Source organism: Lissotriton vulgaris, chromosome 10 (genome assembly GCF_964263255.1).
Source record: "Lissotriton vulgaris chromosome 10, aLisVul1.2, whole genome shotgun sequence".
Taxonomy (NCBI): Eukaryota; Metazoa; Chordata; class Amphibia; order Caudata; family Salamandridae; genus Lissotriton; species Lissotriton vulgaris.
Genome location: NC_141698.1, coordinates 280,342,412 through 280,366,517, shown reverse-complemented (window position 1 = coordinate 280,366,517; position 24,106 = coordinate 280,342,412). Strand labels below are relative to the sequence as shown.

The 24,106-nt window shown below is 46.1% G+C and overlaps 1 protein-coding gene across 1 annotated transcript in view; it reads left to right on the top strand.

The window, feature by feature from the left end:
- SMARCC1 (SWI/SNF related BAF chromatin remodeling complex subunit C1) overlaps nt 1–24,106 on the top strand; it is an 810,451-nt gene that overhangs the window by 117,017 nt on the left and 669,328 nt on the right. Inside the window, exons 5-6 of the mRNA XM_086939759.1 lie at nt 17,050–17,142; nt 18,292–18,361. Of these exons, the coding sequence (XP_086795885.1) occupies nt 17,050–17,142; nt 18,292–18,361 (163 nt within the window). The remainder of the gene's footprint in view (nt 1–17,049; nt 17,143–18,291; nt 18,362–24,106) is intronic.

The following is a 24,106-nucleotide window of genomic DNA, read 5'->3' as shown; positions in this document are numbered from 1 at the left end:
CTTTGAAGTGTGTGTGGCTTTCATGTGGAGTTCTGGGTGGGGGTGCAGCCTGCGTGAGGAGGTGGTTGGTGTGGTTGATGCATAGATACCGGCCCCTATCTGGTTGATAGGTGTGCGGGCAGGTGTCATGAAATCGTATGTGGCCGTGTCCCTGCCTACCTACTCTGGAAATCGGAATGGCCAGAATGTGGGGGAGTGTGGGCCTGGAGGGGTTTGCCGGTGATGGGCAGATGAGTCACTGCTGTGGATGAGCTGTGCCAGCGTCCCGGAGATAAGCATTAACCCTTCACTGCCCAGGGCTGCACGAGGAGGATACTGCCAGTGGCGGGAGGCTTGCTTTGGGGCTGGAAGTTTGTCAGTTCATGGAAGCCAGGAAGGCCTGTATGCTGTTAGAAATGTGGAGACCCTTGTATCGTATAGTGCTGTGCCTAGAATCAAAAGCCACAATCTGCATTAGAGAACACGTCTGTTGACTCTGCATACAGCAACAGCCGGTAAAACAATCCATTGCCTATCGGTAGAGTTACCTCACGACAATGCAAGTATGGAAGAAGTAGGGAGGTGTTACTCTTTTTGTCAAATACTGGGCAAAAGCTGAGCCAGAGCTCTGCAGGTCATGAAAGTATTACCTTTCATAGCTTGTTCTAATGTTCTTCATTCAGAACAGTGCACATTTCACTGCCTTCTCTGCTGCCGTCATCGGTACAAAAATTAACTGGATCAATTGGCAGCTGGTCTTTTGATCTGTTTTTGGAATTGTTTGGAAATAATACGAAAAAACCTACTGAAAATCTGAGTAAATTGCACATGGGATGCAGTTTGCACACGGGAAAATACCACATGTGCAATATGCATATGGGCAAATACTGTCTGACTTGGGACCCCGCTTGAAGTGCAAAGGCGAGTGTGTACCAGTACAGAATTACAACAAGAGGCTTACGTCTCAGCCCTCGTCAAATTGAGGGGATGTGCTGGTGTGGGAGGGGGGAGGTGCTGGTGTGGGAGGGGGGAGGTGCTGGTGTGCGAGGAGTGCTGTTAGGGCAAGGCTGTGTTTGCGGGGAGAGAGAGGGGAGGTGCTGGTGTGGGAGGGGGGAGGTGCTGGTGTGGGAGGAGTGCTGTTAGGGCAAGGCTGTGTTTGTGAGAGAGAGGGGAGGTGCTGGTGTGGGAGGGGGGAGGTGCTGGTGTGGGAGGAGTGCTGTTAGGGCAAGGCTGTGTTAGCGGGGAGAGAGAGGGGAGGTGCTGGTGTGGGAGGGGGGAGGTGCTGGTGTGGGAGGAGTGCTGCTAGGGGAGGAGAAGCCTGATGCCGGCGATGCGCGTGCATGTACACGGGAACTGCATGAAAACCGCGGGGCTGAAAGCCCTTTGGTTTCACGATGTTTTCGCCACTTGAATTCTCGCTCCGCTCGATGCGCTTGCGCACATCGATAGGTCGCGAGACCTAAAAACCAAATCACGAACTTCAAAAATGTAAAACGTCTCAAAACAGCTCTAAAAACCATTAACATTTTTAACAATAAGCAGTGCATTCTAAGTTTGTGCAAAATGTCCTGCAGTTAAAAAAGCCCTTGTACAAAAGATTCTGTACAGTAAAACTCGAGATTATTATATGTTCTTAAAGGTAACTCTCAGTGGATTAGTTCATAGCAGATCGGCCACAGCGCAGTTCTTAATCGGGGTATAGTTCAAGATGTATTTGCATGCTGCAGGCATTGTTCCAGTGCGGTTAGGAGTTGAGTCCGTAAAAGTGGTCATTGTTGGAACATGTTCCCATCGGGTAGGTGGCAGGCGTTGGCAGATCCTTGTTTCTCTTTAGCGTTTTTGAGCAATTTTTGTTAAACTGCCGACTAGTAAAATTCCTAATGATAGTCTAACTGGGTGTTTTCTGGATTTACACAGTCTAGCACAGCTTGCCTCGTAGTGCGAATGCTCTTCAGATTAAACGTTTTTTTAGGAGTTTCCGCGGTGCTTGGAGCATTTCTTTGCATAAGCAGATTAGATGTATTATAGCGCCTTGCTTTGCGTTGCACAGGCTGCAAGTGTCTTGTGCCGATGGCCTTTGCCATGGTGGAAGGTGCTGAGCATAAGGCAGGATTCCCAATTTGTGCCTCATTAAAACTCATTTTTGTTGCCTTGGGGTACCCCTGGTTGAAGTATGTTTGGGGAGCAAATGCTTTATATGTGTTAAGGGTCATCCATGCGTGAGCTCTGTTTGAAAAGGTTGCCTTGTCTTCCACCAATGAGATTTGTTTAATAGCCTTCCAGACCAGTTTATTGCAGTTATGATAGCCAGTTTGGGCATCCCATAGCCTCTTGAGTTTGGTGTATTCCAAGGCTGACTGGAGATAATCTTTGGCTTGGGGAGTTCTCCCTGTGCTGTAAATCATGCCACAGCAGATGATTAAGGGTGTGAGTCAAGGCGCTTCTAATCTTAAACCAGTAGATGATGTGTGCCCCATGCCTTGCAAGGTCTTGTCGTAGGAGCCCAAACTCCAGCCTTATTCGCTGCCATATGCAATTGAGGGAAGTAATTTGGCCTGGGCTACCTTTAGTAGTGGGGTCAAGATCGGCCCCATCAGTTTGTTAGCGAGGTTTTTCATTGTTAGAGCCATTAGCAGACCCTTTCTTCTCGCTTCCTCCATCTGGGGCTTTAACGACCCTCCATTGTCAAATATGACTCCTAGGTACTTGTATTCGTTAGCTGACCCAATTTTATTATCACCGAGAAACCAGTTTCTCTGGCGTTTCTTTTTGTTGATCTATATTGGCATCGTCCGTGTCTTTTGCAGGTTTATTCTTAAATTGTTTTCTATGGCGTAGTTCTCTTCCAGGGGATCCTCATCAATAGTCATAAGCATTAGAATATTCCCGCCCATGCGCGGGACCCCGGAAACAATATATTATGTGTGCCCCACATATATATAGACATATATATATATATATAAATATATATATATATATATAAAAATAAGCAATTGCAGCCAAATAAAACAGTAGAGCTGGAATATGCTGTGAAGAATTTCCACCATACATGTGTATTTGCATTAGAAACAAGAGAAACGACACCAATGCTTGTTTAGAAACTGCTTAAATGCTTCGAAAGCAGTAGAAAATCTTATAACACACTGTAAGCATATACAGCTCCCAGGCTGCATTGCAAATACCCAGTCTAAAAAGACTGAAAAGCTAACCTGTAGCTGAATGTACTAAAACTGACGCTGTGCCTTTAAGGCACCTCTGCCCCTAGCTTCCCATCATGCCTCAGGGGTTACAGTTAGGTCAGTTGTTCTTTCCGGCTCCTTCAGGAAGGACCCTGGATACACAGCTCCCCACTTTTCTGCCTTTTTCAGTCAGAAAATCTTCTAAAGAACAATTTTTTGATTTACTTTGACTTCTAACAACAGTGTCAAGTAAATAACTGCTTAGCAGTCGTTTTTTTGTGAGGTTTTCCTGTCAGGATGCCCACACTATTTGATAATTGCCCTTCTTGTGGCCACAAGAAGGCAAAATCAGACTCTCATGAGGTCTGTATTTTATGCTTGCCAGAGGATCATGATCCTAAAGACTGTTCACATTGTAGAAATCTGTCTGACAGGACTCTTAAAGACAGAGAAAGGAACAGGCTCTATGGTCTGGCCCAGAGATCCATCAGGGGAAGATCTACAGAGAGGAAGAGTTCAAAGAGACCCAGAACTCCCTCCAAAGGCAAGTCAGAGCGTCCATCAACCTCAGCGCCGGGCTCGGCGCTGAAAAAACATCTGATGGACAGTTCTAGAGAGAACTCAGTCGACGTCGGGACCGGCGTCGATGAAGAAATCGTCGTCGAAAAGAAGTTCACCGAAGACGAAGAAAGCTCCGCCGTCGTCAACTAGGCGACGATCGGCTTCGAGAGAAGCCACGAGATCACCGTCGACGAGAAGATCGGCGTCAAGACATAAGTCAACTCCGCCGTCGTCAACCAGGCGACGATCGGCGTCTAGAGACAGATCACACTCGCCGTCGTCTCAACGTCGACAGGCTTCGAAGAGTGTGACACCTCCGCCGACGTCTCCACGGAGGCGCTCGGCGTCGAGGAGCAAGAGCCCCCTCGGTCGCTCGCCGTCGAGGAAGGGATCATAGTCGACGGCGCGTCGGCGCTCGACGTCGAGGATGTCCAATCCTCCACCGTCGCCACGTGTCCGGTCGACGTCGAGGGCATCGTCGACGACAGGACAACGTCGATTGCCATCTCCGTCGCCGGCAGACCAACGTCGGTCGACGTCGAGACCGTCGACGGCAGGGCAGCGCCGTTCGACGTCGAGACCTCCGTCGAAGGCAGGGCAATGCCGTTCGACGTCGAGGGAGAAGACTCAGTCGTCGGCTCAACATCGCCGGTCGACGTCGAGGGACCACGGGTCATCGTCGAGGCGTTCATCGAAGGTTATCACTCCGTCGACGCCGCAGAGGCGTTCGACGTCGAGGGAAAGACTTTTGAGACGTCCTCCAACACCGGTGAGACGAAGATCTCCTTCAGTGCCTTCAACTGTTCTGGTGACGCAATCGGCTTCTCACCATTCCTCCTTAAGTACCTCTGGCTCATCGAGGTCCTCTTCTAGGAGTAGGAGTCCGTTGCCCCAGCGACAGTATGTCACACAGACAAGACTCTCGCCAAGATGGAATGCTCCGTTGAGCCAGTGGAAGGATTCTGGAGCGACGGAGAGGCTACGAAGATATGTAAGCCCACTCCACAGGTCACCTCTTCAGAGACTGATAGAAGAGGCAGACAGACAGAGTCCTATCAGGCACCGATCACGCTCTCGGGAGAGGAGAGCGGAAAGGTTGCATACCCCCAGGGTCTCCCGATCACCACGGAGGGAGCAGCCCAGATCTCGAACACCGAGAAGGGAGGAACGGTCGGAGAGGTCGAGATCTCCCCGAAGGGAGCATCAGAGAAAATCACGTTCTCCTCGAAGGGGAGAACGACCGAGAAGATCACCAGTGAGGAAGGAGAAACCTCACCGAAGGAGAACTCCATCATCCTCTTCTTCATCTAGATCTTCTAAAGGGGATTACTCTCCAACGCTGGCAGACAGCCCTCGCTCCAGAGCTTCCCCGATTGACGACGTCAACACGTATCTGGACGTCTTACAAAGGGGGGCTCACAAACTTAATATAGAGATGGCTGTTCCAGAGGTTTCCACTACTGTGATTTTTGAGACCCTTCGTCACAAATCATATACCCGACCTTTACTCCCATTGGTTCCAGGGATAATGGACCCAATCAAAGAGGTTTTCCTCACGCCAGCAACGATCAAGACGGTACCGGCACGTATCCAGAAGAAATATAGGCCGGCCGACTCAGATCCTATCTTTGTTAAGGGAGAGCCTGCGGCGGACTCAGTCATAGTAGCCTCAGCTAAAAAGAATCACACAGTCGCTCCTTCTTCGGTCCCTCCTGACAAAGACAGCAAGACGCAAGATTCTTGGGGACGCAGGGTATGCAGCACAGCAGCTTCATCCCTGAAAGTCTCTAGTGCATCAGCCCTTCTGGGAAGGTACGATAGAGCCCTTTGGGACTCCATGGAACGATTCAAGGAGAAATTGCCCAAGGAGGACCAGAAGGACTTTGTGGAGACAGTGACGGAGGGCTGTTTGGTGGCGAACCAAATGATTAGTTCATCAGCAGATAACGCCCTTCTAGCAGGACATGCCTACTCACATGGGGTATGTGCGAGGAGATCATCTTGGCCGCGTTTAACTGGTCTCAAACCAGATGCCCAGCAGCGCATCCTCAATCTACCTTTTTCCGGATCTTCACTCTTCGGGGAGCATGCCGATCAGGAAATGACCCGCATGAAGACAGAGTTGGACACAGTGAAGGCGGTTGGTCTGGAGAAAAAGAAAGAGCCGTTCAAACGACGCTTCAAGACCAACAAGAACCGGGGAGGCCAACAGAGGGTTCAAACCCCTCAATGGTCTCAAAACAAGCCACAAGGAAAGGCTCAATACAGAGGAGGAAAATCGGGCAGAGGCAGAGGCGGACATCATCAGTCCTCCACCACGCCTAGAGGAGGCAAGGCCTGAGCAGTGGCTTCCTCTGGCGCCGTTACCCACTCCAGTGGGAGGAAGTGCTTCGCAACACCTGGCAGAGTGGGTCAGCATCACAAAAGATCGGTGGGTGCTGAATATACTGCGCAATGGATATGCGCTACGTTTCCGGAAGAGACCACAACCGATTCCTCCAAAAAAGACTCGCTCGTACCATCTAAAACTCCTCAAAAGGGAGGTGAACGTCCTCTTAAAGAAAAACGCAATCGAAGAGGTACCCCCATCCCAAAGGGGGAGAGGAGTGTATTCAAGATCTTTTCTAGTCCCCAAAAGAGACCAAGAGGACAAGTTCAGACCGATTTTGGATCTTCGAACCCTCAACAAGGTGGTGGTCAAAAAGAAGTTTCGCATGCTGGCACTTCATCAGATATGTCCTCATCTACAAATTGGAGATTGGATGTGTTCGGTGGATTTACAAGACGCGTACTTCCATATTCCTATAACACCAGGTCATCGGAAGTACTTGAGATTCCTGGTAGGGAACAAGCATTACCAGTACAAAGTGCTTCCCTTCGGTCTCAAATCCGCACCAAGGGTATTCACCAAATGCATGGCAGTGGTAGCGGCATGTCTTCACAAAAGAGGTCTCTTTGTGTACCCATATCTAGACGACTGGCTCTTGAAGAGTCCGTCCCCTCGTCAAGCCACCAAAGACTGTCACCTGTGTCTCCAACAACTACACAGACTCGGCCTCCACGTGAACACAGAAAAGTCGGTCCTGCAGCCCACGCAAACTATCCACTATCTGGGAGCAGTTCTAGACACAAAGTTAGGAAGAGCGTTTCCTTCGCAGGAGAGACTATCTTCCATGGGGCAGAAATGCAAAAAGTTACTTCAGTTTCCTCGTCCAAAGGTGCGAGAAGTAGCATCTCTACTGGGCTCCATGGCGTCCTGCATCTTCCTAATACCGAACGCCAGGTTGAGGATGCGGCCTCTACAAGAGTCTGTGGAAGATCAGTGGGACCAAGCGACAGGAGATTGGGAGGATCGAATCATCCTGTCTCAAGCAGCATTGACCTCCATACAGTGGTGGACTCGCCCTCAGAATGTCCTGCAGGGAGTCCCTTTTCAGCAACCTCTTCCTTCGCTGTCTGTGGTAACGGACGCATCTCTAGAAGGCTGGGGTGCTCACATGGGTCATCTTCAGATTCAAGGTCGTTGGTCGACCAACCTTCACACATACCACATCAACATGCTGGAGCTTCGAGCAGTTCATCTGGCGCTCAAAGCGTTCCTTCCAGCAATAACAACGGACAAAATCCTGGTTCAGACGGACAACACTACAACTATGTTCTATCTGAACAAGCAGGGAGGAACTCGATCTCGCCCTCTGTCTCTGGAGGCCCAGACAATCTGGCACTGGCTTCTGGCTCGGGGACTGTTGGTGGTGGCAGTGCACCTCCCAGGCGAGCTAAACACAAAAGCAGACGCACTCAGCAGGCACTTCGAAGATCAGCCAGACTGGGTGCTAAACGACAAAGTAGTCGAAGAACTCTTCCGTTGCTGGGGTCGTCCAGACATAGACTTATTTGCGGATGACGAAAACGCCAAATGCCACGCCTTCGCGTCCAGGTTCCACTGGCCAGGGACGCAAGGGAACGCTCTCCTGCTGGAGTGGACAGGAATGTTCGCCTATGCGTTTCCTCCTCTGGCACTGATTCCGAAGGTGGTGGCCAAGCTCATCAGATCGAGCATGGACATGATCCTGATTGCTCCGGATTGGCCGCGACAATGGTGGTATCCAGACCTGTTACATCTGTCGCTGTGTCCACACAGACGCCTGCCGTGCAGGCCAGACCTGTTGAGCAAAATGAACGGGAGGATCCTGCATCCCAACCTCCCGTCGCTGAACCTGACTGCATGGCTCCTGAGGTCTTGCAATATGGACACTTAAATCTGCCTCCGTAATGTATGCATATTTTAAGAGAGGCAAAGAGACCTTCCACAAGGGCGTCTTATGCGTTCAAGTGGAAAAGATTTTTCATTTGGTGTAAGGACCATGGCTTTGAGCCCACCAAAGGACAAGAAGAGGTAGTCCTTCCATACCTCCTTTACTTGGCTACATCAGGGTTGAAATACGCTTCTATTAGGGTTCATCTATCCGCCATAGTAGCGTACAGGAAATCACCTACACAAACATCGTTTTTTCAAGTCCCAGTGGTTAAGGATTTTCTTCAGGGGTTAAAGAAGGTATATCCCCCTGTGAGAAATCCTTCTCCTCCCTGGGAGTTGAACCTGGTTCTCTCCAGGCTGATGTCTACACCGTTTGAGCCTATACACAAGGCCTCCTTGCAGCATCTCACTTGGAAGGCGGCCTTCTTGGTGGCAATAACCTCTGCTCGCAGGGTTAGCGAGATACAAGCACTCTGCACCAAGGAACCTTACACTGTGTTTCACCACAACAGAGTAGTAATGAGGGCTCATCCATCTTTCCTTCCAAAGGTGGTCTCGGAATTTCATATAAATCAAACGATTACCCTTCCTTCGTTCTTTCCTAACCCATCGACCCCAGCTGAGAGGTCGTTGCACTCGTTAGATCTTAAACGGGTACTAAAGTTTTACCTAGAAAAGACGAAGGACACCAGAAAGACAGACCAACTCTTTGTCAATTATGGTTCAATGAGGACGGGGTTTGCAGCAAACAAAAGATCCATCTCCAGATGGATTGTCTCCTGTATCAGGCTAGCATACCAGCTGGCTGGCAAACCTTTGTTACAATCACCCAAAGCTCATTCCACTAGAGGAAAAGCAGCCACAATAGCGTTTTTACATGACATTCCTATGTCAGAAATATGCAAGGCTGCAACATGGAAATCAGTCCATACCTTTACAAGGCATTATTGCCTAGAGTCTGATTCCAGAGCGGAGTCTCAAGTAGGGCAAGCCTCCTTGAGAAACCTATTTGGGTAGAATAAGGCCTACTGTTTGGGCCTACGAATATGAATGTTATCTGTTGATTCCTTTGCCCGCAGGGATGAGGTGAGGCTCGCTACTCTATTCTAATGCTTATGACTATTGATGAGGATCCCCTGGAAGAGAAGGATTAGTTACTTACCTGTAATCCTAGTTCTCTTCCAGGGGTATCCTCATCAAAGTCATAAGCAACCCTCCCGCCTCCCCGGGCAAAGGACTTTGTTTATTAAGTAGGAGATGTTTTAACCTGTTATTACCATGGTTTGGTTTTCAGTCTCCGAAAAGAACAACTGACCTAACTGTAACCCCTGAGGCATGATGGGAAGCTAGGGGCAGAGGTGCCTTAAAGGCACAGCGTCAGTTTTAGTACATTCAGCTACAGGTTAGCTTTTCAGTCTTTTTAGACTGGGTATTTGCAATGCAGCCTGGGAGCTGTATATGCTTACAGTGTGTTATAAGAATTTCTACTGCTTTCGAAGCATTTAAACAGTTTCTAAACAAGCATTGGTGTTGTTTCTCTTGTTTCTAATGCAAATACACATGTATGGTGGAAATTCTTCACAGCATATTCCAGCTCTACTGTTTTATTTGGCTGCAATTGCTTATTTTTATATATATATATATTTATATATATATGTCTATATATATGTGGGGCACATATAATATATTGTTTCCGGGGTCCCGCGCATGGGCGGGAATATTCTAATGCTTATGACTTTGATGAGGATACCCCTGGAAGAGAACTAGGATTACAGGTAAGTAACTAATCCTTCTGCATTGCCGTCGGTAGATGTTGTAGGCCGACATATGTATGACTAAGCAGAAATACGTCATCTGCGTACATAAGGTTAATCAGTGTTCTCCCGCCTATCCTCGGTGAGTGTGAATTGCAAGCGTCAAGTGCTTTTGGCAGATCGGCCATGTACAGGTTAAACAGGGTTGGTGCAAGCACGCAACCCTGTTTCAAGCCTTTTGTTGTAGGAATTTTCATGGAAACATGGGTGCCACCGCCTAGTTTCACCTGCACCCAAGTATTTGTGTGTAGGAGCTTCAGCATGTTTAGGGTGGGCTGTGGTATGCTCCATTGGAGGGAAGGGGTATGGAGAGTAATGTCAGCAAGGTAAACACAGAGGCTAAGCAGAATGGCAATGATGGGGCATAGAATTGGGCAACAGAGGGCAGGATGAATGGGCAGGAACATCAAGCTAAATGAAGAGCATTGGCAGCACATTGGATCATGCAGGGCAGGAGGGAGGGGGCTGGTGCATGGACTTGGACAACAGAGGGTAGGGAGGAGGTGGATGGGGCAGCAAGCTCACTGTTTAGGGCAGAAAGGGCAGTGTCAGAACAACCGCCACCCATGGCTGTCATCAAGGAGCAGGATCATGGAATTGGATAATGGATGGATGGAAAGGAGGAAAATGCCAGGAGCAACAAGCTTGGGTGGGGGCAGCTCAATGCCAGGTCAGGTCGTGCATTCAGCCACCTCAATCTGTGCATTGCGATGGGCATCTTACTCAAAGTTAAAAAAAACCTTAGAGATTCACTGAAAAAACAAAAGGTTAAATGGACGTTATAGTTGGGCTCAGATTTTACTCATACAAACCTAGTGAAATTCAAATGTTCTAGTTACCTGGTGTGAGAAGTTGGCCTGGTATATGATGATCACTAATTCTAGTGAGCACCTTGCACCAGTCTAAACAACCCTTATGATGATTAGTTGTAAGTCAACGTTATAAGACCAGCTATCCTAGGGGTAGCATGGACAAAAGCAGTCTTAGGCTAAACTCAAGAGTGCATGTGAAGCCAGCTGTTTTACCATATGCAATCCTTTAAATACCAAATGAAAGGACACCACACAAGTTCTATATTATAAAATATATGTATTTATTTCTAGAATAATCCCCTATACTCTTTATGAGCACAGAAACACAAGTGTTAAACAAAGAACTCAATATAACATACAATAAGCTGCACAGTTATGGATAGGCCGGGTGTCCACTCAAATCATATATTAAAAAAGTGGTATATGTACCACCTCATGAACAATGGTAAGGCCTAGGGCCTTGGGAATCGCTGGGCCTACACTGGACTAACGAAGGTTAGGACATAGGAGGCCCACAGGATGCGGGTGCAGTGTCTATAGGCAACCGCGTTTACCATACAAGTCAATGGTGCGTAAAAATCAGAAAGTTATAGGTTTAGGAGACTTCCGACTGGACTAGAACTTAGCCACTTGAAACTAGGACACTAGGGAAGTAAAGCACTACAGGGGCACCGGAGTACCCTCGTTATCTCACCCACAGGAAGCGGGTGCATATGTGCCAAAGTGCGTCGGGTTTCTTCGTGGAGTTCTATGGAGCCTGGAGGAAAAGATGCTGCAGGCAGCCAGGAGAGAAGAGTCCGGTTGGATCGAAGATGTAGAGTACCTGAAAGCAGAGGGGACGGAGTCTGGGTCACTAGCCAGTGACCAGGATGGAACAAGGACGGAACCGGGCAATGTCTGGTTGCGATCAGGTGCTGTCGAGTAGTTTGTCTCCGCTGCCACGTGGACCAGGAAGGATCGAGGATGACCAGCTGGTGGACACGAGCTGTCCCACGAAGGCTCTTGCTGTCGGCAGTGTCGGTTCTCGAATCTGAGTCACCAAGCCTTGGCAAATGCAACCCACGCAGGACTCGATAATGGCTTCTGGATCGGACCGGGAAGCTTAGATCGGTGGCTCCTTTTCAGGGGAGCTAGGGCCAGTCTGGAGCAACCAGACCAGCAGTTCAAAGTTGAAGGATCGTCGTCTCAGAGGCCACTAGCCAATGGACAAGTGACCGGACAACGCCTTGAGCAGGAAAAATGCAAAAGGGCCCCACGCAGCACTCGGTGAGTGTGGAGAGGTGATCTTCGGTGCACAGGCTGCTCGGTGCTGGGGCTTCTCAATCCCCAAAGCACAGCCTCAAAGGTGTCTCGGGAGCTGCACTGGAAGCACTTCGCTTGCTTTCCAAGATGGCTGGTTCCACGGCTCACGTCTCCACAGGTCTCAGCTTTGCTAGGACTGTGGATCAGGCTGTTGGAAGTCTGGGAGTCCAGGTCTTGTCGGTCTCGGTCGTTCGAGCTCCGGCTGGAGCAATGGCAAAGAAATCCTTTAAGCGCTGATGATGCCTGCTTGCACAGGGTGGCCACTCCTTGACCACAAGGGAGATTCTTCAGTCTTCTACGTCGAGTAGGATGTCGAAGGGTCCAGAGTTTCTAATCAAAGTTTCAGTCAGGATGATCTGATGTGCTATGGCACAGCTCCTACTTTTATTCCAAATCAAGGGGCTGGATCACCTGCTAGGTCCCTCCTATGGGTGGGACCCAGGAAGGGGGTGATTACACCCCTTTCCCTTTGTCCAGTTTCACGCCAGATCTGGGGCTGGAGTGCCCCAGCACCGGTTTGAACTGGACTTTGCATGGGACACCTTGTGTGCCCCAGGCAGTGTCTAGTTTCTTTCAGCCCTCCCTGCCACAATCCACTATCTCCTGTCTGGGGTGGTGTAACACCTCCCTGTGACAGGAAACCTTTTGTCCAAGCCTCCCCTGCCGGAGTTTCGGTCAGCAGCAGGAGGCCAGACTCGTGTCTGTGGCAGCAGCATCCATTTTGTGATGCTGAGGCTCTGGTTAGATTTAACCGCGTTTAAGGAAAGTAACATGTCTTCTCCCGCTAGAAGGGTGGAATGCTACCCCGTCGCCAGGACTGGCGGGGGGGTTGTATTCCAAAGCGTATGACACCTTACGCGACATGTTTTGATAAAGCCAAACCAAAGTTAGCAAGTAACCGCGAGGATTATAATGCACTTAAGAGTATATGGTATGGCAATATCCCAGAACATCTAAAGGACATGGTTCCGAAAGCTGCAGACAGGCTCAGCTCATGCTAGAGCACTATCTCACATAAAACCAAGCACTCTGCCTCCAGGATTGTTAAGGCCTGCCATAGGAGTGACTTATAGGTGTATATCTGTCCAGATAGAGGTTTAGATATAGGTATACTATATCTAAGCAAGGGGTGATTACACCACCTTGCCTCAGCTGAGTGATCAGCCAGTTTTGTCAGAATGGATGGCCAGCCAGGGGTGGCAAAAGATATGCTGCAGTCCCTGGTAGGCCTTGGAACGACCTATGCCCTGGGTACCTATAGTACACTGTACAGGGGCTGATAAGGTGACCCAATACCCAATTGGAGATGTACCTAGGGTACTTGGAGTCCATTTTACAGAGAGAGCAGATAGCCTGGGGCCCTGATTAGCAGGATCCCTGGCCAACTAAGTCGAAAACCAGCTAAACACTAGGCAAAAAATCTGGGTAACTATAGTCAGGTATCCACCTTCCTACACCTGGGATAACTAGAACTTACACCCCGCTGTGCACTGCTTATTACCTCACATATTAAATCACTCATGACATGCCTGCTCATACAACCAGTCATTTACCCATATAGCCACTTGGGCACACATACACCCACCCACCCACGCACTCACCCATACAGCCTCTTGACATACCCATTCACACATCAATACAAGCACTCACACATCCGCGTACTCACCCATACATCCATTCACAGAATGCACAATACAGCCACTCAGACATCGCCTCACTTTACCAAACAGCCACTCACTCACACATACATCCATTCAGTAACCCACCCACTCACTCACCCATACACTCACTGATACCCCCACTCCCCAATATAGCAACTCACACAGCCACTCACCCAAACAGCTACTCACACACCTACTTATACACCCATACAAACTCACCCACTTATAGAGGCACTCTGACACCCACTCATACACTGATGCACACAGCCATACATATAATATATGTGAGAAAAGTATCACTCAGTAGTACACAAAGTATACTATTTTAACTATTGTAGTAGCTTGATATATATGTTTAACACTCATAAACATTTAGAACAATCTCACTGGATGATTTCATCGGTGATGTCACTGACCATGTAATGAGTGATGTAATATGTGAGGTCATACACATTCTATTGTGTGGGCATAAGTTATAGTTAGCTCAGGTAACTACAACTGCTGAAATTCACTGGTTTTGTATGAGTGAAATCTGAGCCTAACTATAATGTTCCTGTAACCTTTGTTTTTTCAGTGAACATGTATATCAACTGACATTTTCACCTAACTATAATGTCACTTTAACCTTCTGTATTTTTTCATTCATTGAATTTCTATGTTTAAGAAAAACTTTAGGGCAAAGATCTTACAACTGTGGTGTGCGCCTCCCTGGGGGTCCATGAATGCATTCCCAGGGGGGTCTGAATGCCTCAGCACATTCTTATAAAAAAGATGGCTTGGAAGTGGACTTTGTTTATTTAGGGCGTTTCCAGACTGTCTTGATTTACATGCAGCCCTTGATGTGCTTAAATATATGGGGGAATTCATTATTTAAAAGAAAGTATTTCCAACTGATTAGCTGAGCTTACATTTATTTTTCATTTAAGATTTCTGCATTCTTTTATTTGTAGTTAACTGGAAGCAAGAAACTCTACACTCACAGAATATTTTGTTAGTTTTAGCTAAGTTTAATCTGTAAGAGTCTTGTTTTTTCTTTTTCATTTGACTGCATATAAGATAATGTAGAAACCTTAATTGAAAAATAAATGCAAGTTAAGCTAATCGGTTGAAAATACATCCAAATGACAGAAACACTGAGACCCGAGATTGGGAAGGTTAACATCTCAATTCCTCATTATCAAGCCGAGTCCGAGTCGCGAGGAGTTTCTTGACAATGTAAAGCCGTACTTGGCAAGAATCTTATACCTAAATCTGAGATACAATATATTACAGCTCAAGAGCCATATTGCAAACTGCACATATTTTGTTTTTCTGTCCGGCGTATGATATGGTAAGGAGAAAATGGATCCGACCATTATGCAATTCAATGGGATTCAGAAAGCATCAAGAGGCACTTAGGGTACTGACAACTAGCACCCTACCACATGTTTTATTTGCCCTATCCAGGTACTTGTTCATAGTAGGCCTAATAAGGAAAAAAGTTGGGTTACAGTTTGGAATTGTATAAATACCCAGATACTCTCCCTTTTATTGTATTATAAGTTTAATGAATTTTGAAATATAATTTACTGGGGTGGTAAAAATGGAATGTTAAGGTGATCAGTTGACATTGTTTTAAATTGTTTTATTGGAGATCCATGACCTTGCTACTGAGACTATACAATTTATGGTTGGGTGCATTTTAGATCATTTTATGAATGAATGTATGACAATGTAATCTTTTATGGACGAAATAAAGTATTTAAATCGACAAACACGTTCCTCAGAGAGATGCCTTGAGGAAGGTGGGGAGTTATTAGGGCGCTTTTTTCTTCTTTTTTTTTTTAAGGCCATTAGCAAAGCAGGTGCAGTGGCACCGGGGCAGAGTTTTGACTGTCACCGCAATTTTATCTGTCTTACTACCAAAAATGGGGTGGGAAACATTTTCCTTGGCAGCATCTGGGGCAAGGTCACCCTTGTGCACAGGGACTGTGCCCAAGCAACAAGGGGTGCGAGATGGGCCTTTTCTAACGTATTTATTTTATAGAAAGGGACAGAGAATCCTGCATTGGGCCTCTGGCTTAGGAATGATGCCCCATTGACGTGGGTAGAGGATACAGCCTGCTTCACTGGACTGGAGGTATCACTACTGATGTAGGTGCTTGCCACCAGGGCTCAGGGGTGTGAAGGCCCAACTAAACCCCAGTTGTTGCTGTTGTACTATGTTTCCTTGTTTGCATTATTGCTCAGTACAAAGTTGCTGTGCCAATGTTGCTTTGGGTCTTGGACCCATAGCCCAAGAAAGGTGAATATTAAAACCAAGCTAAAATATCTCTTCTGTTTCCGAGTGAAGGCCGAAAGTGGGGCCCTGTTTTTCGCAAAGGGCAGAAGACATGCTTGCTTTCCAAGGCAATAGCTTTAGTTAGTGAAGCAGGAGCAGTGGCGTTGGGACCCATGACTGTTGGGGGCCCTCCTCATCACAGTTATTATTGTCTGCCTTTACAAAAGTGTTAGGACAAAGGGCACCCTTGCTGCAAAGAGGAGATCATTTTCAACCGTCAAGAGCTGGCTATAGAGCATTTATCCACAGTCTATCTGTTATTTTTGGGCACTTTAAAAATACTCATCTTGTTGAACTAACACCTTCCTTCGGTGGTAAATGGTATTTAAATATCCCCACTACTGATGTCTTGACTCACTCTAAATATTTTTTGTTACACGTTGCCATATATTTATTTTTATGCATGTTCACAGGTGTTGAGGCACTCTTCGGACATGTTTTTACTATTCTATTACGGTTCTTTTTCGACTGGATGCACTTATTTGGCTTGTGGACCAGTATCACAATGCTCTGACATTTGTCATCACTTCAGCCGTTTCATTACTTTCCTTATCTTTTACTTTAGTTTCATTACCCCTGATGAAGGGCAATATCTGCCCGAAATGAATTGGGATGACGAATAATATGTGATGTACTTCACCATTACGATTGTGGATATGCTATTCCTATGAGGCAACCGATCATTTTTTGAATGATTAAATTCCTGAATGGAAGAAATGTCTTAAAATAAATAACTAAACCAAGGAACTTTTGATAAGAATTGTTGGTACAGAATAGAGAAATCGGATAACCTTCAGGTATTTGTTATCCAGCTGTGCATTTAAGGGTCGCACCCCCGGGGGGTGTGCTTTTTTCATTCTTTTCAATCCACCCGCACTGTAACTGCACACTGTTTCTCAAAGGGAGTTATCTTGAGTCAGCTGAATAACAAAAGTATTTCTTTCAATAAAAACATTTTGAAACCTTACAAGCCCAAAATGTGTTGGCAGGAGGTTGCTGAGTACCAATGTGCAACACTACACGCTGCAAACATATTTTTACAGGTTAGTAGCTTTTTCCTTGTCTGCTGTGTTTGAGGGCACTGTGCTGAGAGGAGTTAAGGTTTGATTTGTATTGCGAATATGTTGAGCAGAGTAACATTTGACTTCCAATTTCTTTTGTAGAACAACTGTCTGACTCGACCGAATATCTACCTCGTTCCAGACATTGAACTGAAATTGCTCAATAAACTAAAGGACATTATCAAACGTCATCAGGTATTGTCTGTGTGTTGTAGTTTGAGGGTTTGTCTGTCTCATTTTGAAATTACTGCAGGATGTCGTCAGAATGAATAGCGAATTGATTAACATTGTATTTTTCTTGTAATCCATTCTGGATTTGCATATTTGATGTTAATTTTGCCTTTTGTGGACACTCAAATGATTTCAACACCCTAGGTACCTTAATTATAAGCAAGTTCAGCGTTAGTGTCTTTGATTGTACCAACAATAGTCTTCTTTAAAATATCTAGAATGATGACTGAAAATCAGTAACCAGGTGTTTTGTGCCAATATTGCTAGTATATTTGCGACGTTCATACAGGGAACAACTGCTTTGATGCATAGTTATTATGTGTATACCAGTTTATGGATCACAAGAAAGAGATTAGTGCTACTGGAAAATGTTTGGAACAATGGTCATTTGGTTTTATTGGGCCAGTAAAATAATTGAAGGACATCTGGATATACATACCAGGTGAACATTGATCAAGCTTGAAGTGAGTACTCTCATACCTGTCTTTGGTCATGGGAGCTGCCTATCTTCCTCTTATATCTGTACCACCTTTTTTGTGCACATTCAGGCTCTGCAGGCACTATTTGTGTGGCAGAGTTTTATTAGGATTCTGTAATTTAGATCTTGTTAGCAGCCTTATTAGGTTGAATAACCTGATAAAAATTGTCTCTTCTGGAATTTGTGGATGTTCTCTTGTTCTTCATGATCGATTACCCATAGGTGGAAGCAATCACTTGGATTGTGCATCCTTTCCTTGAGGAATTTATATCATGGTGTAAAATAAGACAACAGACTTCGGATGCTTACAGCCAACCCAACATCTGATGTAGTGTAGCACCATTTATTTTTTATTTTATAAATCCTTTTTTTATGGAAGATTAAAAAAAAAAACAATACCACATATTGCCCCACTCCCCTGAGGGGTAGGCCTTTTGCCCATAAATCCCAGAGAAATGACATTGAATATCTGTTCTCTGGCTGCAAAAATTAGTTTTGCACCATTGTCTGAATTCTCTTCCATTTTCCTCCCAAATGTGTTTTTGAAAAGAGATGTCATATTGTTTTTAGTTGCTTTCATTTACAAGGTAATATCCAAATCCATTTTGTATTCATTTTATTTGTGCTTTGCTTAGGGAACGATCACAGAAGAGAAGTCTAAAGCTTCACACCATGTTTACCCACTTCCAACTACTCCTGAAGATGGTAAGTCAATAAGTCCGGTTTTTATCACATTTTATAAAATGGAAAAGCCTCAATCTTACATATTAACTTTATTTAAATGTTTTGTGGAACAGAGCTTGAATCCTATTTAATAAAATTGGACCTTTAACTGTGTCATTTACTGGAACTTATGAATACTTTGAGGACTGAGAGTCCAGTTTTGTGACCTGCAAAATTTTCCCTCCACAAACCTGAATGTTAGGCTATCATTCTGGGATATATGTCAATCTGAAAGCTATCAGTGTTGGACACTTCTGGGTTACAGATGTATCTGTTTTAACTTTTGAAATTCTTCCTTGATTCATTTTAAAATTATGATACAGGGTTTCTACAGAAACGATGTAGGGGGGTGTGTGTGTGTGTGTGTGTGTATATATATATATATATATATATATATATATATATATATATATAATATATACACGCTTCACAGTCCTGCTCCGTTTTCTACACAAGGACAAGAATTCCGTAAGCAACCATCGGAACCCACAGGTACAGACCACTCCACAGCGCAAGAAGTAACTTCAAAGGTGGTTTATTTTCACGCAATCGCCAGCATGACGCGTTTCGGTCACTACACGGTGACCTTGATATATAGATATAATATATATATATATATATATATATATATATATATATATATATATTTACAAATCCCTTGGTTCCAAGGAAATACTCGAAGACCCAGGCTTCTTGCAGTTATATTTATTCGGCAAATGCAAAAACAACGCGTTTCGCCATTACGGCTTGTTCACGCTCGTAGCACAATGCAAATCACCATCTTTAAATACACCTCTTAGTTCATCAATAACAAATCACCCCACATAGTAAAAATATGCAAATCTGGTGGCCATTTTATAAAGTTGTTGTACCAGAGTCATATGTTAAATTTTATGTTGCTACACATTGTATATGACGTATTTGCAAAGTGTCAAATACACATTATGCGTAAATGACAGTGATTGCAAATTAGAGCCCACAAAATACTTTTGCGGCTCTATATGGCAGTACATTCAAATGAACATTTATAGACCATATAATTACATCCATAATTCATTGAGATCCATATGGTTCAAATATAAGATCATAAATGCAAGTACATGTTATAAAAATTAGCCCGTATTTCATTGTATGCTGCACTCTAATACCAGCGCGTTCATTGGCTGAAACGACTGCTAATGTTCCTACGAGCAATCTGATAGGCTCAACGTCATCACCCGTTAGTGGTTGTTCCCAACAACGAAACTAATAAAGGTATAAGTGGACAAAGTAAGTAAAGCCCAAGTGGGCTAATAGATCTCTTGTATTGTACAAAAATGTCGACAGTTACTGCCCAAAATGATTATTGACGTATTGCCCAAGTGGGCGAACTGTATATAAACAATAATATACTCAATACAATATATCCATGAAAACTTTGGTGATGCCAGTCACTTGTCCAATTCTCCACCAGTTGCATAAAGAAGTGTCCCCATCTGTAAAAAACTAATATTATAAAATACTTAAGAACCACAGACTAAATTGCAGATATAGAAATCCAAAACAGTTATTCCTACAGATGAATTGCTAATTCCTCGCTAAGTTTCAATCCATTGGGAGCCAGACTCTCTAATTCAATAATGTAACGATACTCCAACATTCTTAATGACCGTTCACGATTGCCCCCTCTGACACCTAAGTTCACACAATCCATCACCACCATACGGACAAGTGTCATCCTGCATATGGTTATCAAAGAAGTGACGAGCAATTGGGTATGGTTTGGTATTATTGCGGATTGCACGTATATGCTCCAACACCCGTTTCTTTGCCTCATGTTTGGTACTCCTGATATACCCTTCATTGCAAGGACAAATCAGGACATATATACTGTATTACAGGTAAGTTTTTTATTAATAACAAACTCCCTCTTCGAGTTCGGTACTGCTAGTTTTTTACAGTCAGTACTGTTTCTGCATGCTTTACAGTTGCGCCAACACCTGAAACCAGGTAGGCCCACACCGGTGCCTGTTTATTGTTTCATTACATGATTGTGGCTGAGTTAAGATCTCCCTTTCCTGAAAGTAATCTGAGGATTGCTATTCAGGTTCTGCTTGAGGTGGTCATCGGTCATAAGGACATGCCAGTGGGACCCGTGAGGGGAAACCTGCCCATTATGGCATATAATGCCCTCACGAGATCTCCCCCTGGCACTTGCCGTCGGTCCATAGCGTAACCTGGGTCCAAAGGGGCCCCATATATGACGTGATTCGCCGCTGCCAACTGAGCTGCCCAGTAATATTTCCGCAGGTCCGGCAACCCAATCCCCCTGTCATACCAGGGGAGGGTGAGCTTGGAGAAGGCTATACGGGGTCGGCCATCCCAGAGGAGTTGCCTCTAGAGGGTTCTATTTCCAGGAAATAGGAAGCCGGAACAGGATCCATGGCGTTATGGAGAGCATATAATAAACTGGGTAGAGCCAACATCTTGAAAAGTACATCTCTGCCCAGGAGGGAAAGTGGGAGAGCTCGCCAGCGCACCACATCTTCTTTGAAGCGGGTCATAGAGGGCCCTAGATTGTTGGTGTATCTTAATTTAGAGTCAAGTGTGATATAAACACCCAGATAGCGAAACCCTATCGGTTCAATTTGTATCGGGCAGGCCTGTGGGATCACTGGCGGGTCACCTCTAAGGACAAAGAGCACCGACTTTGACCAATTGATAGCAAATCCCGAATACCTCCTGAATATAGCAAGCACATCCAGGAAGCATATCAGGGAACCCATTGGGTTGGTAAGATAAAGCAGGATGTCGTCGGCATATAATGAGATCTTATTCTCCCAATCCAGAGTCCATCTCAAGCCTCGGATCGGACGGTCCCATCTGACCCTTGCCGCCAGTGGTTCCAACACCAAGGCAAACAGGAGCGGAGACAGGGGGCACCCTTGCCTCGTACCTCTACCAAGGGGAAAGTCAGCAGACCTATGATTATTTACCACTACTCTTGCGAGGGGGTCGGTATGCAAAAGACGCACCCAACCCATGAACTCCTGTCTAAAGCCCAACTTCTCCAAGACCGCAAACAGGTAGGGCCACTGGAATCTATCAAAAGCCATAGTGGCCTCGAGGGACACGAGCACAGCCGGCTCTTGTATCAATGGGGACCCGCCCAATACTCCATGTAGCCTCCGCAGGTTAAGAGCAGTGTTGCGGTGCGGCACAAAACTGGACTGGTCCGGGTGGACCAGGGTGGTAATAACCTTAACAAGTTGGGTGGCGAGCAATTTCGCCAGTATTTTAGGCTCGGCGTTTAGTAACGAAATCGGCCTATAAGATAAGCAGAGTGTCTTAGGTTTACCCGCCTTGTGGATGACCCCAATGTTTTTTTTTTTTTAAATCTTTTTATTGTTGTAAAAGCAAGGAAAAGGGATAGACATATCTGGTGTCATACTTTCAAACATACTAATAGGCGAATCGGTACAAGAACAGGATCAAAACGATGCGATAAGAGAGTAGCTGAGACGCCTGCGCTAATAATTACAAAACAGGATTTACGACATTTTAATCTACCTCCCAAATCAGGCGCAAATCCTCAGAACCCACCCACCCATAGAATCAGGATTGTAAAAGAAGCACGTTCACCAGATACTAGAATATAGACAAGTACAGGATAATTCTAAATATTATTGAAGAGAAACTGAAAGAGAGAGTGGGGAAAAAAAGGAAACCATAAAAACTAAGCTAAGACGAAACGAAACAATAAGCCCATCCCCTCACCATGCACCCCTGCATATGGCTATCGCCGAACCCCAACTAGCAGTGTGCCTGTCGCCCCAACTAACTAAGTTCTAAAAGTAGAAAAGAAAACGGAGTATGAGAGTTTCATACAGGCTCTCGGATTCCATTCCCCCCCCACCAGCAACGAACAACTCCTGTAGAAACCAAGAAGTAGCCAGAAGTTATAGACCGAGCTAAACAGGGAAGACGTTAAACACCGCCCAACCTTCTGCAAACATTATGGTAACAGATCCCGTGTCCTCTAAAGCCCCGAAATCAGACCCAGGCAAACAATGTCATCCTTGGCCCTTCCGATCCCTCATGTGAACTCTGTCCGATAACACCATCACAATCCCAGGAGAATCAAAGTTCGAAAGGAGTTCAATAAAGATCAGTCTGGGCAGGTAAAAAACGATGAGTCGTTGCAAACCTCCGCCACACATATGATCTCCCTCACCAACATTAAGTCCAGATGTTGTTTCCTCCGTAGATGTAGGAAGACCGCTAGGGAGGGAAGAAACGGCTTTGCCTTACGATAATCACTAATGGAAGTTCTAGGGAGTGAAAAAACAAGTAGATCAGTCGCAATCGGCAGCGATGGTGATTGCTGCGATGCTGTCAAAGAACCAATCTGCGTTCTGGCCAAGGGCATTAACACTTCTTCCTCATCCTCCGGCACTATGTACCTTGTGGGAAATTCAGGTTGTTGTTGTTCTTGCGATAAATCAGTGTCCCTACTCAGGCACCCAGTTTCAATGATACCAGCAATCATTTTATGTACAATGGCTTCCAGATGTGAATGAAGTGCCCCGATGGCGGCCAATACGTTATTCAATGACGGTTCACAGTTCGGCCGACCCATCTCCGCTCTGTCGATTTCAATCATAGGCATGTTCCCCGGAGAGCCCGGTTTCTCCGGGGAAATAAGCAAGAGCGGAGGGGACGGTATCGGAGGGTGCATCATCGGACAAACAGCCTCCGTGTGTGTCCCGCTACCGCAAGCATGGGCCCCAACCCAGCAGACTCCGGGGGCGGCAAACACAGAGCCACAGACGAAAATTGACACCACTCCTTCGATATCAATCAGGCCAAACGACCGCCATCAGAATCGGGCCAGGATAACCTCCACTGCGAGAGACTGGACCCTGTCTGAGTCCCACGGCCGATGTTGTTCTACTGTAACCCGGCCGGGCCAGTACTCGAGGCCCCGACTCACACTCTGGGTTAGGCCGAGATTCAAAACACGACACAACTCCGTCAATCAGGGCGATAAAATTCCCGGGATTTCTCCATCATACTCGGCAACGGTTCATCTACATAGAGGAAGGGCGTACGATCAGGATATATGACAGGATTATCTGGCTGAAGACTGAGGTTGGCGGAGCCGGGAGCCTAAGCGGCCATCTTGGTTGCTAGCGTAGCTCCTCCCCGATGACCACAATGTTGGCCACCCGCTGATCATATGGGAGCTGACCCTTCTCCTTACTCTCCTCAAACATGGACCGAACAACGGGGGCCAATTAGTTAGCAGTCAATTTGTAGAGCTCTATGGGGATTCCATCGGGGCCCGTGGCCTTCCCGGCGTGAACTCCTCTGATGGCCTGTGCCACCTCGTCGTCAGTGAATGGGGAATCTAGGTATTCTCGGTTGTCATCCGAATGTACGGGCATCTGGATATCCTTAAACATCTCTGAATTATCTGCCTCTGAGTATAACCCAGTGGTGGTGTACACCTTCTATAATAAGCAGAGAATTTGTCCGCTACAGCTTGTGGGTCCCTAATCATACTTGAATTTCCCCCCTGCAACTCTGGCACAAGCCTGGACGCCATCTCCCCTCTCTCAAGCCAAGCTATCAATTTGCCAGCTTTGTCGCCATGCTCATAGATCCTGCTCTGTATCTCCTCCTTTTGGCCCCTAGCCCTGCTCCCAGCGAGGCTTTTATATTCATCCTGACACAACTTTAGGCTAT